The following is a 26,045-nucleotide window of genomic DNA, read 5'->3' as shown; positions in this document are numbered from 1 at the left end:
GGAGGACCACTGCTTTTCTTGATATATATTAATGATTTAGACTTAGGTGTACAGGGCACAATTTCAAAATTTGCAGATGACACAAAATTCGGAAGTGTAGTGAACAGTGAGGAGGATAGTGATAGACTTCAAGAGGATATAGACAGGCTGGTGAAATGGGTGGACACGTAGCAGATGAAATTTAACGCAGAAAAATGTGAAGTGATACATTTTGGTAGGAAGAACCAGGAGAGGCAATATAAATTAGAGGACACAATTCTAAAAGGGATACAGGAACAGAGAGACCTGGGAGTATATGTGCACAAATCGTTGAAGGTGGTAGGGCAGGTTGAGAAAGCAGTTAAGAAAGCATATGGGATCCTGGTCTTTATAAGTAGAGGCATAGAGACAAAAGCAAGGCAGTCCTGATGAATCTTCATAAAACAGTTCGACCACAACTGAAGTATTGTGTCCAGTTCTGGGCATCGCACTTTAGGAAAGATGTGAAAGCCTTAGAGAGGGTGCAGAAAAGAATTACTAGAATTATTCCAGGGATGAGGGACTGTAGTTATGTGGATAGACTGGAGAAGCTGGGTTTGTTCTTCTTGTAACAGAAAAGATTGAGAGGAGATTTGATAGAGGTATTTAAAATCATGAAGGGTCTAGACAGAGTAGATAGAGAGAAACTGTTCCCATTGGCGGAAGGGTCAAGAACTAGAGGACATAGATTTAAAGTGATTGGCAAAAGAACCAAAGGTGACATGAGGAAAAAAATTTTTACAAAGCGATTGGTTAGGGATCTGGAATGTACTGCCCGAGGGGGTGGTGGAGGCAGATTCAATCGTGGCCTTCAAACGGGAACTGGGTAAGTACTTGAAAGGAAAAAATTTGCAGGGCTACGGGGATAGGGCGGGTGAGTGGGACTAGCTGGATTGCTCTTGCATAGAGCTGGCATGGACTTGATGGGCTGAATGGCCGCCTTCCGTGCTGTAACCTTTCTATGTTTCTATGAATTTCTAACAGCAGTGTTAGAGTGAGATATGGACAGAAACAGTCATAGAGATACACATCCAGGAACTCATCAAAAACATTACATTTGGTGTTTACAGAGATCCTTTAGAAAGTCACAAACCTGTACTGCCAGCCATGGGATCCCTCTAGCCGGTGCTGTCAGGCCCTTGCCCCACCCAAAGCTACCTCACTGCCGACAGAAAGAGGTTGTGCCAAATCACAATTTCACTTTCCACAGTCAGGCCAAACCTTATTTTTCCCCTCCACACAGCTGCCAGACCAAAGTATCCACCATGCTGTCACACTCCAGCAGCCCCACTGCAGTACTGTCATACTCCAGTACCTCCACCCCAATTCTGCCAAACCTCAGGATGATTTTCCAGAGATACCAAAGCACAGGACTTCCCCTGAAGTACACCTAAACCCCATTCCCCTCCCCAATATTTCCAAATGCTGGATATCGACCTCCAATTGATGCATCTTGCATACCATCTTGTTCTATCTTCTCAGCTTTAAAAATGGTAAAGGACAAAATTAGATACATAGGTAAAGGAATATATACATAAACTAGAGGCTACTGATTTACAGTTTTCACAGAATAATGGACAGAGTTGCGTTATTTATTCCCCAAAACACTGGTCAACATTCAAGAATACCATTAAATAAAACTGGAATTTAGTCACTTAAAATGTTCTGCACTAACCCCTATTGTAAAATACCGAATCCTCTAACACTGAGTGAGCAACGCCACGGGAGATCTACTAGTATTTTTAATGTCCTAAATGACTATAGGAGGATAACAGGGAATAATCCAATCTCAGGGTTCAGTTACTGAGCTTTATGGACACGGTTTTTGATGACATCGAGTCCCCTGGACTGCTATTGCTTTATAATTCACCATTATCTTTTCGGACGAAGAATATATTGGCGAACTCTTTCTTGCAATTTGATGGAAAATCTTTCTACATCTTATCTAATCAATTATTTACAGAAGATGTGGCCTTTAATATATACATTAACATTTTTTTCTGTTTTTGGTCATTTCGAAAGTATGACTCTATACCGCCACATCTTCTGTAAATTCACCTTAGATTCAATATTTTGCTGCATTTGGTAAGCTATATAAGTTTGTGTACACCGTCAATTTTGTTTTCCTGGATGTTTCTCTGACAGTTTTGTAAATTTTTAGAATGTATCGGAAGGGCATTGGCCGCCTGTGATACTTACGATGTTTAAAGGTGTTGAACAGAGTGTGACAGTCCTGTGACGTAAGGTAACTGGCCACGGCACAGATTTCAAGTTTCAGCAAAGTTCAGTTTCACTCAGTCCTAAAGAAACTGAGGATTCACATCCTCCCTACAGGAACAAGAGCAACGATCGGTCCGTCTAGAGGATTGGTTTTTACCTCTACAAAACGTAGTATATTGAATGATATATATACAGACACTCTGCTGAATCAGAATTAAGTTGCGTTAAATCATAAACAGTAAACTATACTATTACTATTCGAAATTCCTTAAGATGGCGAATATGGCAATTGAAATCGTTGCCTTCATGTTATCCGTATCTGGTTTTATTTTGGTGTCTTCGACGTTGCCCACAGACTATTGGAAGGTGTCTACTATCGACGGTACAGTTATCACCACTGCCACTTTCTGGGCCAATCTCTGGAAAACTTGTGTGACAGATTCCACTGGAGTCTCCAACTGCAAGGACTTCCCATCTATGCTGGCACTCGATGGTTCGTGATTTTAACAATTAATCGGTCTAATGAACCCTTTTTTAGCTCCTAGTCCTTTACTGCCTCTCCTTGCCATTTTCCCCTCTGTACTTGCCTGCAGATGTAATGTATCGTGTAGGTTCCTTTCTTATACTTTCTGAATCTATCGTTTATTCAATTCCTGTCAACCTATGTGGAAGTTATAGCCTTATGGTGACTAAATAAAATAATTTGTCACAGCTAGATTTTAGACATTTTAAAGGGAGGCATTTAATCCAGCAATTCATCGTTTGCCTAAGAATCATAGTATAATCTTAAAAAGCAGAAAATGCTAAAATTACAGAGGAGATCCGTTGGCATCTGAATTAAAAAGGTGGGTTAATATTTGGGTTATAGACCCTTCGGATTTTTACATCTCAAACAGTAACCTATCTTTTCTCAGATGCTTACGAACCTGCCGTGTATATCCCGGGGATGTGCAGATTACCTGTATTTGCAGTCTACCGCCCCCCGGTCCTAAATCTTAATTCTTTTGATTTACTATTTCCTGTAGAAAATAAAGTGCAGCTATATGCTTTAACCAGGGTGCAGGTATAGTGCCTGTCCTTAATATGGGGTTCTAGTTCGGAAATGCCATAAACATTTTTGTCCAGATTTCACTATTATCACGTTTTGTTATTTTGCTTTATCTTTTTCCCTTGTATTCCACGGAGTCTGGTTTTACACAAACACTCACTTATGAGTACACTCACTCATCCTGTTTTACACTGCCTGTCCATCTGTCGCAAGACAGCGTCTTGATACGATCAATTCCGTTTTGCTTCAAAAGCCAATTTTAACAAGAACTTGACTTAAGCAAAAAACACATGGACATTGAGATACTGTGCCGGGTATCTAAAACAACCATAAACCATGTCTAAAATAACCATTAGCGTAGTCGGTAATATAGTTAATTTCATCGCTTTACTATTTACCTCTGCTCTTCTAACTTTCTGTATCATATTGTAAGAATCTACTGAAATTATATTCTATTTCTTCTTATTTGAAACGACTCTTACTTTTCCTGTCTTGCCCGGTGCTCTCCCTTTAACTTTATATTTTTCCACTCATTTATTTTTTTCATCGCTTTTCATGTAACGCTGGCCTCTCACTCCCCTTCCCTGCTACCTCTCTGCTGCTTTTCTCGATTACTCTCAATTATACTTCTTTCCCTTAACTTCGTCTTTATTTCAGTTCGAATAACAGTATTTCTGGTGTTACTGTCTTTTACAATCTTACAAATTGTGATGATAACAGCGGCCGTTCCCTTAAATGTTGGACGCTGTAAGCGAGAAGAGGAGCTCATTGGAAAATGGGAACAAAAGTTTCAGCCGAGTCTAGTAGAGATTTTTTAGGACCTTCTTGATCTCGATGTACTGTTTTGACGCATTTTATTCTTTCTGCTACTACCTTCCTTTTAAGATCGCCCCTCCTTTTTCCACTAGTAGCGGGTCAGAATCTGCACACTTGCGCAACCTCCTGGCGAATACTACGTTGCTGAAATCCTGGCCGCAGTGAATAGCTCGGTATATGAGGCTATTCGAAAACTAGTGCTAAAGCAAAAAACTGAGAAGGGTTAGCCTTCCACCCCCTCTCCCCAGAGGTACCTCTAGTTCTGGGCTTTGATTTATGCTCATTTGAAATGTCACTTCATTAATGGTGCTCTGGGTGTTTTGCATATCTATGAGATCTGTGTATTATTAAATGTTCAAACGTTCTGTTCAACCTATTACTCTCCAGGGACTGTCAGCCTTTTTGTTTAGGTGGAAGTACCTTGTTAGTGTTATCCTACCCACTTTTTTTGGTCAGTTCCATTAATGCTGTGCGGGTTTCAATATAGAGGGAAAGGATCACAAGAATCATGAGATTTGCAACCGGACATGTTATCTTTGTAGAACACAGGCAGGCTTTGTCCTTTCAAACAAAATCATTTCCATATCGACAAATATATTCTAGTTTGCATAAATATTGTACAGCGGAGGCAGCCCGGCACATTGTGAGACTGGAAACTAAGAGTAGGGAAGAACTTAACCGTCTGTTGGGTAAATGCCCATAGTATTCGTTGCATTTGCTTTACCGTTGTTTTTCTTGTACTGTCTGAGTAAATGGCCTGTGTCGAAATAATCCCATCCAGGTCTTTTGCTTTTAGTCATTCCCTCGACCGATCTGTCCCACAGAAAGCTGATTGAATTCTTAATTTTTGAAATTGTTGGGAACAATGTTGAAATAGGAAGATTTCCTCTGCTTGATATGGGTAGCGAAATCGTAAATACATTCTTCAACACGTTTACGATTTCACCAGACATAGCGAACGGAGTAAAGCTGCCTCCGCGGATACAGTTTGTTTCTGATCAGATCCTGCCGTAATCAGAAGTATTCCTATGAAAGTTGGATTGTATTTTTATTGATTTATATATAATGCATATTGATTTATTTTAATAAGAGTTTGGGCATGTAACTCGACGGGAGTGTGGGATGTGGCTAAAAGTTTCAGCAATACCTCGAAACATGCCCATTTCATCCAGACCAAATTAATCTCTAATCAAGTGTTTGGCGTTTAAGCTCTCTTCTGAAGATGGGGAGGGGGGTGGTGGGAGGTAATATACTTAATTATTATACCGTAGGCTTCTAGAGATTGCGACAGATGTTATACATCAGATAACCGCTTGTATTTTTAGTAAAACCCACAACCTATACACAGATCTGATAAATTAATGCAGAAAAGCCTTGCTAAAGGCAAATGTAATGGAACAAGCGGCCTATCCCTAATACTGTATCAGAATAGCCATTCTTTTATGTTCGAGTCTGATTATAACATTTTTCCCTGTCACGATCTATTGGGTATAACAAGATTTCAAAGAACAGATATTTTAATTTTACATTTTATAATAATTAGAAGAAAATTAAGAAATTATATATTTGCATTACATTTTAAGGGGTGGTTCTTCCAGTTGAAAAGACGCCAAGTAATTTTTAATAAGTAATATTTTGAACAATTTATTAGAACTGAAAGAGAATGAAACGGCAATTCTTACGGTAAGAAAATGAGCTTACTTTAATTTAAAGTATGATTTATGTCCTGATTTCAGACACAAATCATACGTTTTTAAACTTTCGAGATTCCAATTGACCTAGAATATGACAAAAGCATGTTAGTATCAGTGACTGCAGTATTCTGGTCAAGGTTTGAGAGAAAGCTTTTCTGATTTTGATACCCAAGGGGGTTAAGTGGATATTTGGTAAGAAGGTTTGGCTCATATATTGAGGCATCGATTTCACGGTAAAATTTCATAGACATCAATTTCAGAGCAACACATATTGAGCAGCTAACTGTACACGTGGAAATATCGTAAGTGATAGCAATATTTGTATATATATTTATATACATAGGATAACTAGATTAGATACCTCAACATATAGAAATTAAATAGGTTATCCACATATTATGTGATATAGATAGTGAGATCGACAGATACGTTGCAGTTTCTAATATTTAACTTGAACCTATTTCAAGGCTGGTTGAGCAGCCCCATAGCCCCTGCTGACTGACCTGATTAAAGCAAGTTTGCAACCTCATTGTAAAACCTTGATGACTTATGTGTTCGCATGACTGACGAAGTCCTTTATTTTATCCTTATAGTATTCTAGGGTTATCCAGTTTGTTTTTATTTGTGTAAATATTCAACAAATTTCCCTGGAAACGTCGTCGTAAATCTAAACTTCTGCGAGCTCTGAGCTATTTTTATTTTATGGTTGAGCAGTTTAAAGTGTTAATTAGCTACAAATGCTGACAATAAATCCAATGTGTGTAAAATTATGCCTTCCGGTCTTATATACTCTGTTTTAATTATTTACTTTTTACTAAGAATAATTGCTTTATGTCTCAGTGAGCAGTAAATTGAAAAATATTGGTAAATTGAACATTGGCGCTGGTAGCTGTGTCGGATTTAATGCCCTCTATTATCAGAAAGAAAAAGTTTGTTGCTTTATTGTTGACATAGAAAATGCATTTTTGTGACCTTTAGAATATATTGAATGTGTGTGTTTGCATAAGACTTGGATGTAATTGTAATTAAATATGCCATGTCTGGTGAATTTCAAAAATATACTGGATACGTTTTGGAATCCAGTACATATAGCACTGAAATTGTGCTGTTATCTGATAAAAAGAGACAAGAGGAGCAATTTAAACATCCACACCAAAGTTAATCTGGCTGTTTTACCATCAGTATTGTTTTAAACAAAATGCTATTCAACTGTATTCATTTCCTTACACTATGGAATTTACAATAAATTGAATGCTACTGCAAAATGCAGCTATTGGTTTCCAACCCAAGGTATTTTCCAGCATTATTTGGGGAATTAAAACTTGTATACATAACTACGAAACAAACAACAATATAAGCCACCATTGTAGGTATATTTGAACAATGGGTCCAGACCAGGCTCTCTTGATACATCAAGTTGCACTGATATGTATACTTTAAACTCTGTTAAAAACTTCAGTTGTTGAACTTGAGTATGAAAGTATTCTTTCAAATGCATATAATCCACTTATTAAAATACCTCCTGTTTGAACAACATAATTTTCCTCCAGGAAGTACTGATTTTATTTTCTTAAGCAAATAAATATAGTACTATATATTTTATGCAACAATGAAACTTGTCCCCTCTTGTTCTTAAACCAATGTATTCCACAGTTTATAATTAAGTTTTCATTAGGGTAAACTACATACCTACATACCATACACATCTGTTTATTTATCCAGTTAGTATTTTTCCTACCTGTTTAGTTGTGATTTGTCTCTTTAATGAATGTAATATTTCAGCCATCAAGTGGGAGATAGAAATTTGTCATCTACACCCATGAAAAAATAATAAAAAACTGTAATGTACAATAAGTTATCAAGGCCACTGAGTTACAATCATTGAATAAGTCAAGTTGCATTTTTATTATACTGTTTTGTAGGAATGAAATGATATTTTTTGTGCTTGAATTCTGTAATTATGTGCATATTTGCTTGGAAACTTGCTTGATTACTTTTAAATGTTCATTTAACTATGTAATTCATTTTATCAATACCTTTTTTAAAGCCCAGAATACAAAGGAGAAGGTAGGGAAGATGTTCCAGGTTGCAGGTTGATAGGAAATAGTATGACCTGCATGTAGCAGTATTGCTGAGTGAGGGGGGTGCATTTGGGTTGGTATTGTTGGGAGGATGGTCCTGACATTTGGGAGTATAGGAACGTGGGGAGCGGTGTGAAGCTATGGGTGAACTGGGAGGAGAGTGCAAGTTGTGGTAACATCTGGAAGGTGTACAAGGGTCTGGAGTGGGAAGGGGATGTTGGCAGCACTGGGGAAAATCCTGGAGTGTGGGAGCATTGGGAGAAGTCGATGGTGTGGGAGTACTGAGAGGGGGATCCTAGAGGGTGGGAATGATGGGAGGAGGGATTGCAGAATGCCACTGATAAAAGTGTGAAAATAGGGACTTTCTCAGGGGTGTCAACAATGAAAAGCAGAGGGAAAAGCATGTGTGCTCGACATGGGGGGAGCTGGAATGGTGAAAGGCAGCAGGAGAGAGCAGGTGAGGGGTGGGGGGTGGGAGTGCGGGTGCTGACGGCAATGGTGGGGCAAGATGTGGGGGCTAGGTAAGGATTATTGGGGTGGGTGGGTTTGGAGTAAGGGGTGAGCAGGTTGAAACTCTTACTCCTCAAAAGTGTAGAAAAGTATTTTCCCTGCAGTAACCTGGGGAAACCTATATCATTTACAATAGATAGTGCTGACTTTTATTTAAAGAGGAAACTCGTTTAAGAAGTCCAGCCCCCACTGTCTTCCACCCCCTTTGTACTTTCCACTTATCCAATGTGACGTGAAGAACTTTAAATGGGTTGCCAGCAATGACCAGACATGAGGCTTTTGTCATTGTAGTGGGGATCTTGGGACTGAAGGCTGGAGGTTGGGGTCTGGTTATCCGGTAATAGAAATGGAGGAGCCTGGAGTAGCAGGGAAGCCAGTGGTTGCAAGAGGCAGCAACATGGAAGGGCCCATCAGCATCTGTCCAGAGGACAAATTTCACCAGCTCCAAGGTGATTATACTGTGGACGGCAGTGCCACTTGCCACCTATCTTCGAGATGGAGTTAGGAGGTCTCAGAGTTAAGTATGCAGCAATGCCATCTACCTTTGACGCCAAGTGAAAGAACTCAAGCAGAGGTAAGTAAAATGAAATGGTAAATCTAATCATGGAAGAATAGCATGACGGAAATAGGCGTGGTAGGAAAGTGTTACAGAAAGTAAGTATGACCGTTACAAAAAATGCACACTATATGCAAAAGTTTTAATATATTGCTGGCAGATATCCTGAGGTATTGGTCATAGTAGGTCAGACGGTAGGGTAAATGAGGATATGGAGGTGGGGTGGGTTGGTAAGTGAAAGACTTGTGGTTTAGGTAGGGAGGGAAATGATTAGAACTGAGGGGTAGCCTGTTTTCAGAATACCATTAGATATAACAGATGGACTGAGGTGTTTACTTAAGAATACATTTTATGAAATGTCATATTTGAAAGTGTCAAAAGATGGTGGTCTGAGAAGTGGAATGGGAGCAGGCTTAAGGCAGAACAGTAGAGGGCTTAAAGTGGATAAGAAGTTGTAGAGCAGGTGAGAACAGGCAGAGCCAGTGAACGAGAACAGAGAGTAGGGCCTAAAGAGAGCTAGCAGTGACAGAGATGGTAGGATAGAAGGGGGAATGGGGTATAAAGCAGCTCAGTAAAGAGCTGGCTGTGGGGAGACTCAAAGGTGGGAGGAAACAGCTGCAAGAGGTGAAGGAGGTGGACAACTGGAATGGGGGAGAGGCATCAGCACCGGCTAATGGTTTGAGGCCTGGTTTCATCCAATACTTTTGATTTCCCCCCAGCTAAAATTTACAGAAAAAAAGTAATATTTACAACATAATATTACACATTTATCCAAAAGATATAGCCAGTTCGGTATAAATTTATTTTTTTTTACTCATAGAATGGCCTGATGGTGTTGTAAATCTGTGGAAAATATTTTCTCAGAGAAGGCTACTTCTGGATTGCAAGTCCAATTTGGAACAGTCTGCTTGAGGTTTAATTATTGGGTTCGACACTGGTGGACATTTTTTCTGTAAAGGCTTGAGTTTCTTGTGATTGGCTGCTGTACATGACAATCATGGCAAGCCCATTCCCTCCTTATTTTGGCTGCAGAGTTCAGTTAACAATCCTTCCTTTCTTATTCAAATTAGCATTCACAAAGCATGCCAGTGCTTGCTGTTTGTAAGCCATGCCCCCTGCAGTGCAGCGATGGAAAAAATCTGAAAGCCTGCGAGGTAACAGGCACTGGTATCATCACAATTAGATACTGCGCACAGTTTGATCATTGTACTACAACAAGAATGCAGTGTCAGAGTATTAGAAGTAACACTTATATTACTCCCTTAGCAGAGAGGTCAATGACCAGGGGGCATACATTTAAAGTAATTGGTAGAAGGATTAGAGTTATAGAGTCATAGAGTCATAGAGTTATACAGCACGGATAGAGGCCCTTCGGCCCATCGTGTCCGCGCCGGCCATCAGCCCTGTCTAATCCCATATTCCAGCATTTGGTCCGTAGCCTTGTATGCTATGGCATTTCAAGTGCTCATCCAAATGCTTCTTGAATGTTGTGAGGGTTCCTGCCTCCACAACCCTTTCAGACAGTGAGTTCCAGACTCCAACCACCCTCTGGGTGAAAAAGTTCTTTCTCAAATCCCCTCTAAACCTCCCGCTTTTTACCTTGAATCTATGTTCCCTTGTTATAGAACCCTCAACGAAGGGAAAAAGCTCCTTAGTATCCATCCTATCTGTGCCCCTCATAATTTTGTACACCTCAATCATGTCCCCCCTCAGCCTCCTCTGCTCCAAGGAAAACAAACCCAATCTTCCCAGTCTCTCTTCATAGCTGAAGCGCTCCAGCCCTGGTAACATCCTGGTGAATCTCCTCTGCACCCTCTCCAAAGCGATCACATCCTTCCTGTAGTGTGGCGACCAGAACTGCACACAGTACTCCAGCTGTGGCCTAACCAGTGTTTTATACAGCTCCATCATAACCTCCTTGCTCTTATATTCTATGCCTCGGCTAATAAAGGCAAGTATCCCATATGCCTTCTTTACCACCTTATCTACCTGTTCCACCGCCTTCAGGGATCTGTGAACTTGCACACCAAGATCCCTCTGACCCTCTGTCTTGCCTAGGGTCCTCCCATTCATTGTGTATTCCCTTGCCTTGTTAGTCCCTCCAAAGTGCATCACCTCGCACTTTTCCGGGTTAAATTCCATTTGCCACTGTTCCGCTCATCTGACCAACCCATCTATATCGTCCTGTAGACTGAGGCTATCCTCCTCGCTATTTACCACCCTACCAATCTTTGCATCATCAGCGAACTTACTGATCATACCTTTTACATTCATATCCAAGTCATTAATGTAGACCACAAACAGCAAGGGACCCAGCACCGATCCCTGTGGTACCCCACTGGCCACAGGCTTCCAGTCACAAAAACAACCTTCGACCATCACCCTCTGCCTTCTGCCACTAAGCCAGTTTTGTATCCAAAGTGCCAAGGCACCCTGGATTCCATGGGCTCGTACCTTCTTGACCAGTCTCCTGTGGGGGACTTTATCGAAGGCCTTACTGAAATCCATGTATACCACATCCACTGCGTTACCCTCATCCACACGCCTAGTCACCCCCTCAAAAAATTCAATCAAATTAGTCAGACATGATCTTCCCATGACAAAGCCATGTTGACTATCCCTGATTAATCCTTGCTTCTCCAAGTGGAGACTAATTTTGTCCTTCAGAATTTTTTCCAATAATTTTCCTACCACTGATGTTAGGCTCACTAGCCTGTAGTTCCCCGGTTTTTCCCTACTCCCTTTCTTGAATAATGGTATTACATTAGCGGTTCTCCAGTCCTCTGGCACATCCCCTGTGGCCAGAGAGGTTCTGAATATGTGTGTCAGAGCCCCCGCAATCTCCTCCTTTGCCTCACACAGTAGCCTGGGATACATTTCGTCCGGGCCTGGGGATTTATCCATTTTTAGGCCTGCTAAAACCGCCAATACCTCCTCCCGCTCGATGTTAATATGTTCGAGTATATCACAGTCCCCCTGCCGTATTTCTATGTCTACATCGTCCTTCTCCATAGTGAAAACAGATGCAAAAAATTTATTTAGAACCCCTCCTACATCTGCCGGCTCCACACACAGATTGCCATTTTTGTCCCTAATGGGCCCTATTTTTTCCCTAGTTATCCTCTTACCCTTAATATACTTATAAAACATCTTAGGATTTTCCTTTATTAGAGGGGAGTTGAGGAAAAATATTTTCACCTCAGGGTGGTGGGGGTCTGGAACTCACTGTCTGAAAGGGTGGTAGAGGCAGAAACCCTCATTGCATTTAAAAAGTACTTGGATATTGCACCTGAAGTGCTGTAACCTACAAGGTGACAGACCAAGAGCTGGAAAGTGGGATTAGGCTGGTTAGCTCTTTTTCGGCCTGCACAGACACGATGGGCCAAATGGCCGCCTTCTGTGCCATAATTATGATTCTATGATTGATTAAGGTATCTGAACTATGAGGAGAGGTTGATGAGACTGGGATGGTTACACTGGAGAAGAGAAGGCTTAAGGAAGTTTTTTTCAGGTATTCACGATCCTTAAGGATCCTTATATATTTGAAATTGCCACAAACTCTACAGCTAGAAGAGGGAAGGTGTACAAAAAATTTAGACAAACTACATAAAGGATAGCTGAAAAACAAAATAAATAGGGAAAGACACTCAGGGCATGATTTTAACCCCGAAGAACAGGTGGGTTGGGGGCGGGGGTGGGCGGTAAAAATTTTAAAAGTTTGGAGCAGGAACAAGTCCCGGCTCCAAGGCGCCAAAATATGAGTTTCACCCAGACACATCTGGGTGCATGCATGCTTCGGAAACCCAGAAGTCCCACCGGCAATTAAAACCGACGGTATGACATTTAAAGGAGGAATTAACATTGCTGAAGTACTTAAATCAATTAAATTTGTGGGGATTGAGGCAGACAAACAATTTTAACTCTGCCTGAACATGTCTTCTGTGGCCTCTGAAACATGCCATGGAAATGGAGGTGAGTTGCAGCCGGCAGCCATTTGGACATTTAAACTTGTGATTGATAAATGGAGATAAAAGGTAAGTTTTTGCAGCAGGGCAAGCAGTTCTCTCAGACAAACATTTGGCTGGGAGTTCTTGGTGTTTAGACTCAGATTTCTTTGTTCACACTCAGAATTCTTGTGTTCACACATATATGCCTGCATTTTGGACCCCCTCCAACTGACACCATCAGGATGGGGGGGGCGCAATGGATGTATTCAGCACTACATCTGAGGAGGAGGCACATCACCATCCGCGCCAGACAGAGCGTGCAGTTATGGGAGTTCCAGCTCCACAAGACAGAGGTGTGCTACAGGGACCTGCAACCCTTCAGATAATGAAGCAGTCCGTGCCTACATGCAGCAAGACGTGGACAACATCCAGGCTTAGGTTGATATGTGGCAAGTAACATTCGCGCCAGACAATGACCATCTCCAACAAGAGAGAGCCTAACCACCTCCCTTTGACATTCCACAGCATTACCATTGCCGAATCGCCCACCATCAACATCCTGGGGGTTACCATTGACCAGAAACTTAACTGGACCAGCCAAATAAATACTGTGGCTACAAGAGCAGGTCAGAGGCTTGGTATTCTGCGGCAAGTGACTCACCTCCTGACTCCCCAAAGCCTTTCCACCATCTACAAGGCACAAGTCAGGAGTGCGATGGAATACTCTCCACTTGCCTGGATGAGTGCAGCTCCAACAACACTGAAGAAGCTCAACACCATCCAGGACAAAGCAACCCACTTGATTGGCACCCCATCCACCACCCTAAACATTCACTCCCTTCACCACCGGCGCACCGTGGCTGCAGTGTGTACCATCTACAAGATGCACTGCAGCAACTCGCCAAGGCTTCTTCGACAGCACCTCCCAAACCCGCGACCCCTACCACCTAGAAGGACAAAGGCAGCAGGCATATGGGAACAACACCACCTGCACGTTCCCCTCCAAGTCACACACCATCCTGTCTTGGAAATATATCGCCGTTCCTTCATCGTCGCTGGGTCAAAATCCTGGAACTCCCTACCTAACAGCACTGTGGGAGAACCTTCACCACATGGACTGCAGCGGTTCAAGAAGGCGGCTCACCACCACCTTCAAGTGCAATTAGGGATGGGCAATAAATGCTGGCGTTGCCAGCGACGCCCACATCCCATGAACGAATTAAAAAAATAGAGCAGAGAGGGGAACAATGGAAGGCCCAACATCGCAGGAGGCGCTACCCTCTTGAGAGGGTCTACAAGCAGAGGTTTAGCTTCCTGGATCTCTCTGAGGAGCAGTGCCTACAAAGGTTAAGAATGAGTGGCCAGGTGGTCACAGACATCTGCACGATCCGTCATGCAGAGTTGCTCCCGACTGGGCCTGGTGGCCACACATTGCCCGTTGCAGTTAAAGTCACCACTGCCCTTAAATTCTTCACTTCTGGATCCTTCCAGGCTGCCACCGGTGACATCACCAGGATCTCTCAGCCCATAAGTGTATACGACAGGTCACGGATGGATTGTTTGCCAGGGCATCCGACTACGTCAACTTCCCCATTGACGACATCAGCCAGACTGAGAGGGCAGTGGGTTTCCACTCTCTGGCTGGCTTCCCACGGGTACAGGGCACAATTGATTGCACACACGTAGCAATCCGAGGACCTCCACATGAGCCAGGAATGTTCATCCACAGAAAAGGTTAGCACTCTATCAACGGGCAGCTGGTTTGCGACCACCAGAAGAGGTTTTTGCAGGTGTGTGCAAAATCCCCGGGCAGCTGCCATGATTCCTTCATTCTGTGCGAATCCAACATTCCGGCTCTCTTCCACGCACAAGATACACTTAAGGGATTGGAGCCAAGGGATAGCCCCTGCAGACATGGCTCATGACACCTGTGAGGAACCCCACCAGCGAGGCACAGAAGTGTTAGAACTACAGTCACATCACCACCAAATCTGTCATAGAGCAAGCCCTAGGAATGCTGAAGATGCACTTCTAGTGCCTGGATTGATCTGGGGGAGCCTTTCCGTATACACCGGTGAGGGTGTGCAGAATAACAGTCGTGTATTGCGTCCTGCATAGCATCGTTCAAAAGAGAAGGTTACCAGTGGATGAGGTCCCATGTGCTCCAGAAGCAGCCGCACCTGCCATCAACATTGAAGAAGAAGACAAGGAGGATGAGGAGGATGATGAGGAGGACGACATTGGGCGAAACATCGGCAGGGAAGCGTCTCATCCACCGGGGAGTCATTCATATTTGATAGATTCTCATTGGGAGATCTGCAAAGTGACTACAGCTAAGTACTCAGACCACCTGTAAGGACCACTACAACCATCCCCACATGTTGCACAAAACACATACACGCATTGCAAATGTGCCCAATGGGTGGCATCAAGCCTCGCCATTCATGAGCCACCAAGTGTAAGGGCGCTTTTACAAAAGGGACTCAAGAATGGGCAAGACGTAGCAGTGGTGGTGATAATCATAACATTTAATGTGAATTTAACATAAACCAAATATAAATGAAAAACATGACAGTCTGTCAGACACCCTTGTGCATACCCTTGGTGATTACAAAACCTTTGACTTCCTCTTCCTACAGCTTCTATGTGGTGCATCCCCTGTGGCTGCAGCAGAGGTAATGGCAGATTGCTCAGTTTCATGCCCGGACTGCTTAGATGCTTTCGGCCTACACCCTCTAGGTTTTAGAGCCCCTGAGAGACCCTCTAAAGACTGCTCCACCTGCAACTGTGTAGGGGCAGACTCGGCCATCTGGAGAGGAGGCAGCATTGCGGGTAGAGGTTGGGGGGGGGCAACAGGTGAGACATAGGAGCACTTTGAATGGCATCCCCACTTCCATGTCCCCTTTCGCCATCATCCCTACCCTGGGCCAGGCCCACATCACTCCTACCACGCTGCTGGACAACAGTTTAGAGGACATGTGTCTTGCCTTGTCAGGCCAGTGCTAATGTATGTATCTGCCTGTCGAAGGCAGCAGAATGTAATTCGCCCTGAACCCACCTGGCCTTTGCCAGGGCCTGAATAGACTCATTTGTGAGCCGTTCTTGAAGCTCAATGGAGGCTGCCATTCTCTCCATTGCAGACATTCCCGCACTTCCCTCCGCTACTAATCCAATAGATCCTCTCCGCTATTGAGGAGAGTGTGTATGGCACGTTTTCCACTCCATCGTAAAGTTGTTCCTGTACCTCTATCATTCTCCTTCTCAAGGATAGCCCCTGGGGTTCAGCAACTGTGCCAACTGAACAGAACTTGGAGAGGAATGAGCCCACCGACGCGAACTCGCCACCGCTGCTCCTGCCACTAGTGTCTGCTCGTGTTCACTTGTGTGTGTTGACTCACCAGGTGACAGCCCAACTACCTCTCTAATAGGACCCACCGAAGTGTGAGTATCTGCGCTCACTAAGATGTGATGGTGCGCCCTCAGAGGCAGGGAGCTCCTCTGAGGAATCGCTCTCGACCATGTCTTCAGTTCGTGACACCTCTGGAACAGAACATACAACAATATTAATTATCATCGCAGAAGTAATGTTGCGATGAGCATACTAAGGCGAGCAACAAGTCAATCATTGATAACATCAACCCATGTTGTGTGTGAGGGATGTTAAAGTTCTGTCACCAGATATTTGTGGGGATCCCCGACGGCCAGACACTCCACCGTCCGGATCATCTCCAGCGCCTTCTCCTCTGCCTCTGTGAGGGCCATGATTTGTGGAGGCTCCCCTCTAGTCCTCGCCCTCTCCCTTGCATTTTGCACTCTCGTCTCCTACATGGGGAGAAAGTACAGACGTGTGAGTGAGTGAGGGTGAAGTGGTCACCCGGTGGATGCATTGTTTTAGGTTAGGATGACAATGAAACAGATGCATCAGAGGGTGACTATCAGACAGATTGATCACATTGGATCAGGGGTGAGTGGGAGAAGTGGGTGGACAAATTGGAGGGTGAAGAAGTGCACAGAAAGTGAAGGTAACTTGACACTGAGCCTTAAGTGGGTATGAGGAGTGATGTGATGGAGTAGGCTTCGCAGGGCAGTGTGAGGGAGGGTAATGTTCACCACAGAATGCAGGTCAATCAATAACTGTTCCCACTTTTCCTGACCTGGTTAGGTTATTAAATCTCTTTCTGCATTGCAGCCACAACTGAGGCACCATGCTCCTGCTGCTGACCTGTTCTGCCACCTCCAGCCATGCCTTCTTTGTGACAGATCCAGGTTTCTTACTTCTGCTTCTCTCTGTGCCCAGCAATGTCCCTATGGCGTCGGAGAATCTAGGTGCTGGCTTGGCTCTGGAAACTTGCATATTCATTTTAGCCTTCTTTCTCCTTCAAAATGCATTGTTTGAGTGGCCCTTTAAATAGTGGGCCTTAAATGTGTCTTGCGGGTGCGCAGCCCGCCCGCTGCACAGCTTCAGGACGTGAAACCCGGAAGTTGAGTTAAGTGGCTTCAATTGAGCCGCGATTGTTCGGGAAACTGCGCGATTTTTTTCTCTGGGTTTTCCACCTGATTATTGACCCCCCCCTACTGAGATCCTGTCTCCTTGTCAAAATTTAGCCCTCAATATCTGTCTCTATGTCTTTCTGTCTCTGACAGCTGTTAGCAACTATCAACACCACAGGGATGATAATCAGGTGAGATAATTAGGGCTGTTTGCTTCACAATTTAACTTTAAAAAAAAAATTAACTCAATTTTGAGGAAAGATGCATTGTCTCTTTTTGAGCTTAATGCACTTTCTGACTCTTAAAGAAAACAAAACAAAAGCTAGAACAGGCATGTAAACAGTAGTCCCTTTATAACTTGCACAGTCTAAAAAAAACACAAGCCACACTCAATATAAATTTTACCTGAATAAAGATTTTGAAATATATCTTCTAGCTTTTCTCCAAATCAAAATTGAAAAACTTTTGTGCAGAAGTTAAAGAAAAATTTTCTACCAGTACAACTGACTGAATGGTACTGAGGCATCCTGGGAAATTAGGTACACTGCACATGCTCAAAGTGCACAATCCAAATGCAGCTCACTTAGTCACATCTCGGGAGAAAATATTATGTCCAAGCTCAGGTTTTTTGGGAGAAGTTGAGGTCTTCAAATAAAAACTTTAATGCAAGCATTAAAAGGCACAAAGGCAATTTAGTGCTCTATTTAATCATGTTATTGTGAAATTTGTAATTTTTTTGAATATTTTATTTTGTTTAAGCCCTTATTTTAGACAATGGAAATCTCAGTTGCTAAGAAAAAAAAAGGCAATGAAAAACAGTTCCTAAAAGCATTTTGAGCAATTTGTGGAGCCTGAAAGCTAGAGTGACGAGTTTATACACCCACAACCCATTATAAATGTGGACATAGGAATTTACAATGAAAAAAGGTTGACACAAAAGTGTGACAAAAACATGACAACAGGAAGTCAACTTGTGCAGACAGGAAGTGCATGTGTATTTGTTTTTATTCCCTAATATTTTGTTTTACAACCTACAATCAACTCCAGATCAGTTTAATTTCAACCAATCCAAATCTCAAGCAAATAGGTATTTCCAGAAGATTAGACTATTAAAAGAGTGGGAGAAGGGGGAGGGGGTGGGTGGGTGGTGGACTTTGTTTACACTGGCTTTAAATATGCTCTTCACCAAGAAACATTTTGTAGCACTTGGTCCATGAGGTGCTAGAAAGTTTTGGTGCATTATAGAGCTTGAACTGTGAACTGAAAAAATAGCCAACCAGTTTACCAACTGTGGTGAAGAATACCCCACTCAAAGAACCCCCTGCAAAAATAGTATGCATCCTCACACAAAGCTTTCCTCACACAATGGTTCTGCTTGAAAGGATCCATGTTAACTGGATCAGGCGGATATGACGTATTTCCCGTCACCTGCAACCCAGCAAAGGTGCCAAACCATATCCCTCTCCCGCCTGAGGCAGATAAAATGGGCCAAGCCAAGTCAGGGGCATGCCGCATAGGCAAGAGGCTGGGGGAAGAAATGTTATCATTGTGGCTTACTGAAAATTCAAGGCGCCCTTGCTCTAAGTCCTTTGATGATGAATAATAACTCACCTTATGATCACTGAAATTTAGGACAGACTATTTCTTCTTTCTAGGTACACAACCAAACTGCCTGTCCAAGATTATAGATTTTAATTATTTAAATCTCATGTCATAATTAATTTTTATGCTTGACTGCAAATAAGATAATGAACACTGTTCAGTTGCTCTTCAGTTCCCTAACTATTGAGCTGTTCAGGCTGACAACCCTGTCCAAAATGAGGTTAATTTCTTACCCAGACATCATCTAATCTGGTGTCAGCCATGTAGATCACTAATAGTAACAAATGATGATTCCAGTCTCTTTGATCACAAACTTTGAAAATATATGTTCCAGTATACAGCTACAACACTCAGCCATTCCACTTGACTGAGGATTTAGGGAAATTATCAATCCCAAGCATTTTGTATATTTCTTGGAAAAGACATCTACCTAAAAGTACAAACAAGAAATACCAAAAATATTCAGTAGGTCAATCAGCACCTGAGAGAAAAAACAGATTAACATTTCAGGTGTGACCTTTTATCAGAATGTTTGGACCTGAATTTGGTGAAAACGTCCATCATAGTAATGGTGAATCAATGGCGTACGCCATTATTATGGTGGAGAAATTCCAGGAAATTATAGCGTGAGTGACTTATGCCATTACATGCATCATGCCATAATGTCCTGGGACTTTTGTGCTACTCCACAGAGACACTCACTGAAAATGTTGAACAGCTTATTATCATAGCTCCACTCCCCCCATCAAAATCACTCGAGTTTGGTGAATTAACACTATTGTGATTGCCGCAACCACTTAGACCATTACAGAATGGTGCTGGACGGCTCAGAATCAGTAAAATTTTCAGTCACTCAACAGGTTGTCTGAGGGCAATATTTTTACTGATTTGTTCTAGGAACTTATTTTCACAGCTGGGCATGTACTGATTTTACCCTGATTGATATTATTTTTATATTAATATTTATTGAGTTCATTGCAACTAGTAATTAAATATGGCTAGGGATCGCACGCAGTTTGGGAGACAACCCAATGACAACCCTTCTTCAGTACAAACTCATCAATCAAATTAAACCCAGCCAGGACATTCTGCCCGTACATACTATAACCCATCTTCATGTTATCAGATCAGAGCCAATGCTCTTAAACACGTCCCTGTTAAATAACCTGCTGTTCCGTTCTGTGCGGGGCCCCGGTACCTTGGATGAGTATCAGACATTGGCTGCGCTGCTCCCATTCTGCCGTTATTCTCACTGCAGCATGTTCTATTTACTTTCCCAGAAAATTGTGGCATGAATTTGCCACTGGAGGAGCGGGAGCACAATGGTCTAACATAGCTTTCATTGGCATTATCACTATTGTTATGAATTCCAGGCCTTTGACTGCTAGTATGTTGCTTTTTCTATTTTGGCTGTGTTGGCTGTTGTAGCTGACATTAAACTTTCCAAAAAGTTATCTGGCTGAGTCTACAGTGGAATTGTGACCAGCGGATTCCGCAAAATTGTAGTTAGCATTCTGGGTTTGATGATTGGGATGCCAATGTGGCGGGAAGAGGAGGAGGAGCAGCAACAGGATGAGTCCACAGACTTGCATCTGCAGCGAAAAAAGGCAGAGGAGCAGTGTGTGAGGAGGTTTAACTTTACCAAGGAGGCCGTCACAGAGCTACGTTACCAACTGCAGCCCAGCACCAGGTCACAAATTCAGGTCACACAGTGGCCTGAATTTTTATGCCTCAGGATCATTCCAGGCTGCAGTAGGTGAAAATAGCAGCATCAGTCAATCTGCTGTGAATGCCTGTATCAAACAGGTGCCAGATGTGCTCTTCGCCAGAGCCAACAACTGCATCTCCTTCCCTCCAGAGGCTACAAATGAGGAAGATGGGCGGAGCAAGACCCACCTATCTTGCCAGCTGCAAGAGATCTTCCACGGCAGGTCATCCAGGAGTGCTTCAGCTAAATCATTCTTATTCTCCTGCATCAGCAGTCCTCCACAACATCAGTCTCAGTCCTTCTACTATCTTAGGACTGCACTCAACCCAAACACCAGCATGGATCTTTCTGTCAAATCACATCGCCTGGTCAACAAATACTAACTAGACAAACTCTGCACACCAAGGATTCTGTAAAGAAAAAGTTACTGATAATGAATATAAATACATTCAGAAACTAAGGATCACTGATGCAAGTCTCTGGTGCCTGACTTTAGTGCTCTTCTACCTTTTCTGGTGCTTCTTGTAAGTGCTACACTGCTGGCTTCAGCATGGGAGGTGGAAGGCTGCCACGTCTCCGTTGAAGGCACGCGAGGTCCTGAAAGGGATGCCTTCAGCATCTCGGCTAATGCCAGGGCAGTCTAGCCCAGCTGGCTTTCTGGCACCAGGAAGAGCATTGGTTGAGGGGTTTCTTTGGGAGCAGATATACTGACATCCTGAGAGAGGACTGCAAAAGCCTCTCCCATAGCACCACTGCTACTTGCATGGGGCTGTGACTCAGTCTGTTCTCCCACACTGATATGTGGGAGAACAGACTGCAGGAGGCCTGTGACACCCTTATCCATGCTTTCACACAAAATCTGGAAGCCCATGAAGGTGATGGAGACTGGAGCTTGAACGGTAACAGTCTGACCTTCCATTAAAGTTGTTATCACAGGCTCAATAATGCAGGGCCCCACTGCAGCGTGCACAGAGCTGAGCACACACTCCATGGTTGGCTGCATAGTCTCAATGGAAGTGGACTGCTCCATACTGTCCAACATGGAGCGGAGGCTCTAGGGTAGGCTGTCCAATGCACTGAACAATTAGTGGTGCACACCTATCAGTTTTCTTTTAAAGGCTGGGCCTTGGAAGTCCTCATCTCTGCCCTCTACAACAGAGCTAGGATATGAGTTCACCCCCAGAGGGCTGGTTCCTGGGCCATCCTTTTGTCCTGCCTTACTCCTCCTTTCCTGTTCGCGGAGAATTGCCCAGTGCAGATCCTGAAACTCATTGCTTAAAGTAGCTGGAGTGCTGATTTCTCAGCTGGTGTTTGCAAGAGTCAGAGTGAGTGACGGTGCTTCTTCAGGAGGGATGCCCTCCTTTTCCTCTGCTGCAGATGGTTCTGGCACTTGCAAAGGACCTGGAAAGAGGGCAGATAGACAAGAGTTAGCACATAGGGGCAATGGGAAGCTGCAGCAGATGAATGGCTGCTCTTTGGGCCATCAGTTTGTCATTCTAACTGTGGGGTGGACAGAGTTCAGTTTCAAGAGAAAAGGAGAGCAAAATGGCCAAACACCCTAAGGGACACGTCCTCTAGCCTTGCCATCTGCCATACTTTGTGCTCTACCTCCACCAATTACATCGATGGCCACCTTCTCCATTGGTACCAGGTCCTGAATTATTGGTAGCCTTCTGTTGAGCACCAGCTTGTCCTGAAAGAGGAGTGGGAGTGAGTTAGTATATGGCCTATTGAAGGGATGTGAAGATGTGGTAGCTTAGCATAGATTGCATGGTGAGAGAAATAGCAGGTGTGGGAATGATGATGAGTGTGCAAGTGGAAGCAGAAGAAGATACATTAAAGTGCGTTGCTGTGATTGAAGAGAGATGGTAAGTGGGGGTGGAAAGGCTTGTTAGTATCGGGATTACACAAGAGTAGTTCAGAGCTGCGCAGATTGTAAAAAAGCTGTGAATGGGAATGTTACCTTAGAAGCTCTGATCAGGTCATTGAATTTCTTCCTACATTGCTACCAGGTCCATGATGCCGGACTCCTGGCATTTACGTGCTCTGTAACCTCTGCCCACTGTTGCAGGGCTATCTCAGAATCATAGAATCATAGAAGTTTACAACATGGAAACAGGCCCTTCGGCCCAACATGTCCATGTCGCCCAGTTTATACCACTAAGCTAGTCCCAATTGCCTGCACTTGGCCCATATCCCTCTATACCGATCTTACCCATGTAACTGTCCAAATGCTTTTTAAAAGACAAAATTGTACCCGCCTCTACTACTGCCTCTGGCAGCTCGTTCCAGACACTCACCACCCTTTGAGTGAAAAAATTGCCCCTCTGGACCCTTTTGTATCTCTCCCCTCTCACCTTAAATCTATGCCCCCTCGTTATAGACTCCCCTACCTTTGGGAAAGGATTTTGACTATCTACCTTATCTATGCCCCTCATTATTTTATAGACTTCTATAAGATCACCCCTAAACCTCCTACTCTCAAGGGAAAAAAGTCTCAGTCTATCCAACCTCTCCCTATAAGTTAATCTTGTGGGACATTTTGTACCCATCTGCGGCCCTTTGTGCTCTCCTTCCTCACGGCCACCTCCTCTACCAAGACCTCCACCATATTGTCTGAGAAATGAGGGCTTTAGTAACAGATATTTTGCTTGCAGCAGTAGCAATAGCATCACCAATTTCAGAGGTGCAGGCTGCCTTTAAGTCGAGGGAGTCCTGTCACCATTTCCCATGTTTCCAATCAGCAAGCTACCAATTACAAGCGTGAGTAGCACTGACAGCTCAGCCTTACAATGGAAATGAGGTACACTCCAAAAAGTAGCGTGTGCCTGACGTCATCGGGTTCATGCAGGTGTAGCAGGCACCCCACTGACTTTGCACTCATTTCAGGTGATTGTTGACAATTCCCCCTATGCAGTTTTGAATTTGTTTCATTTAGAGAAAGAAAGGTTGGGTAGTCATAATCCAGGTCTTTAACTACTGAGAGACATAGATAATGTAGGTATGAGCAGGCTATTTGACTTAGACTGTGAACACAGAACTGTAGGTTATAGAGATACAGAGATCACTGCGTTCCTTCAATTCTGGCCTCTTGCACACTCCCGATTTCCATCGTCCCACCATTGTCGGCCGTACCTTCAGCTGCCTAGGCCCTAAGCTCTGGAATTCCCTTCCTAAAACTTTCCACCACTCTACCTCTCTCTCCTCCTTAAAGATGCTCCTTGAAACCTACCTCTTTCACCAAGCCTTTGGTCACCTCTTATAATATCTCTTTGTGTGGTTTGGTATCAAATTTTGTCTGATAATGCTCCTGTGAAGCGCTTTGGGACATTTTACTACGTTAAATGCACTATACAAATGCAAGTTGTTGTTGTTGTAGGGCACAGACTTAAAATTAGCAACCTCACGTGAGACTAGGAATTCTGATTCTTACAGAGCAGTGAAGGTGTGAAATAGATTACAGCACCAATTAACACGTTCAAAAAGGAGCTGGATAAGTATTTGGTTGGAGACTGGATTGGATGGGATAGTGATAGGTACACATTGAAATAATCTCTGGGATTCAATGGTCCCTATACTCATGAGATAGAAGATGTTGTCAGTGGACAATAGTGGGCCCCAATTAAACAGTAGGTAGTGAGGATGGTTGAATTTTCTGGAGTATTGCTTAGTTACTTTTGAGAACAGGGAGTATTGATACAGAACTGTCCAGCCAACCAATCAAACAAAAGTTCAACTAGAAAATAGCTGTAAAATAATAGTACAAAATGATTAAATGGAAAAAAAACACACACTCACAAACCTATAATCTCAAATATACTGATTATCAATACTCAGTTCAGGAGGTTCTGTAAAATTGCATGGTGCATTACAGAGCCTGAATGGTACTACTGCAAACTGATCAATACTATATCAGGTCATGGCTGCAGCTTAGATATATCACTTTTAGCAGCTCTTCCTTGCTCATATCCAATAGGTATATTAAAGAATAGGAGTTAGCAATTTCCCAAATAATTAATTTATGAAGGTGAATACAAATCTTTTACCATGATATTGCTCAGAAATTGATTCTTGCCTTTTTAACAGATGGCTGATTCCACTCGGTACTTCAGTAATTCTATGGTCTCATGTTATCTGAACATTTCTGTCTACTTTCTCCTGTTGTTGTAGAGGTAATCCTCAGTGGTTAATGAACTGGTGTAGACTCTCAACTACGCATATTTGATATAAAATTCTGTCCAACTAATATCTTCCAAAAAGTTGAAGAAAGCAATTTGACTTTAGTTAAGTAGATTTGTCACCTGCTGACTATTTAGTTATTGACTGCTGCACTGGAACAATTCTAGTTAGTACTCAGACACTTGTGTTTTCTACCCCAGCAGAGGAGAGGTTGTCTTCAGTGAATTGTGAGCATGGTAGCATTTGCTGACTTGACACCATTGTTTGAAGATAGTGTCTGGCTCAACTGAAAGATTAAGTTTCTACAGAAGCACCTCCTCCTTGAATAGTGACAACATTGTTGGTAATAAGCACCAGCTGTCATGCAAAAAGTGCCTTTCTAGTTCTACAAGGGATACCTAATACGCATTCAGCCAGCAACAATGGCTTCATTCTTCAAGGATTGCTGCAAATGCATCCATTGCTTTTGCAGTCTACAATCCCCCCTAGAAGAATAAGTTGGAATACATCATTTGGGCTGTTTTAACTACAGAAGTCCAGTACTGGTAATATATCAAGCTTGACATCAGCTATCCAAATTCAGAGTTCAGCTTTCAGTCTTTCCACCTTCTAATGGAAGCAGCCTATTCCCTAGGTAAGTCACAGGAGCCCACCTTCTCCTCCTCCCGCTGCATGTGCACAGATAAAGGGCTGAACTAAAACCAACCATACTAATTTCATTGTACCTTCCCTACATTTAAACACTTATTGTAGAGATAGTATTGTAGACAGACATGAATTGTCTCCTCCCCAGAGTACTTGTGTTCATGTTCAATACTCAATAAAAATACTAGAAAATGTTAACTGTTAACTGACTCTAGAAACTTCTTTTTTCCATATTCACAAGATATCGTCTCAGAAATGATATGATACAATATATACAACTAACTGAAATAAGGTTTATAGTAATTAGACAGATAGCAGGATATTTAAATGACAATTTTGTAGTATCAATTGTCATAGTATCAATTTTGAGAAAATGGATATCTGGGTTTTGCTTCAGGATAGTGCCAAAAACAAAACAATAGCTGAGTGAAAGTTTATGTATTTTACATAGTTCTATGTTGTTTATTAATTATTTATAGTCTAAAAGCAATTTTCAACATTGATTGTAGAAAAGTTTAAATATTAATAAG

At 42.8% G+C, this 26,045-nt stretch overlaps 1 protein-coding gene across 1 annotated transcript in view; it reads left to right on the top strand.

The window, feature by feature from the left end:
- The first annotated feature begins 2,305 nt into the window (after positions 1 to 2,305).
- LOC137323079 (claudin-10-like) overlaps positions 2,306 to 26,045 on the top strand; it is a 92,783-nt gene continuing 69,043 nt past the window's right edge. Inside the window, exon 1 of the mRNA XM_067986478.1 lies at positions 2,306 to 2,731. Coding sequence (XP_067842579.1) covers positions 2,512 to 2,731 — 220 coding nt within the window. The 5' untranslated portion in view covers positions 2,306 to 2,511. The remainder of the gene's footprint in view (positions 2,732 to 26,045) is intronic.

This window comes from Heptranchias perlo, chromosome 6, assembly GCF_035084215.1.
Source record: "Heptranchias perlo isolate sHepPer1 chromosome 6, sHepPer1.hap1, whole genome shotgun sequence".
NCBI classification, from domain to species: Eukaryota; Metazoa; Chordata; class Chondrichthyes; order Hexanchiformes; family Hexanchidae; genus Heptranchias; species Heptranchias perlo.
Note: the sequence above shows the minus strand (reverse complement) of the source record. Positions and strands in the feature narration are given on the sequence as shown.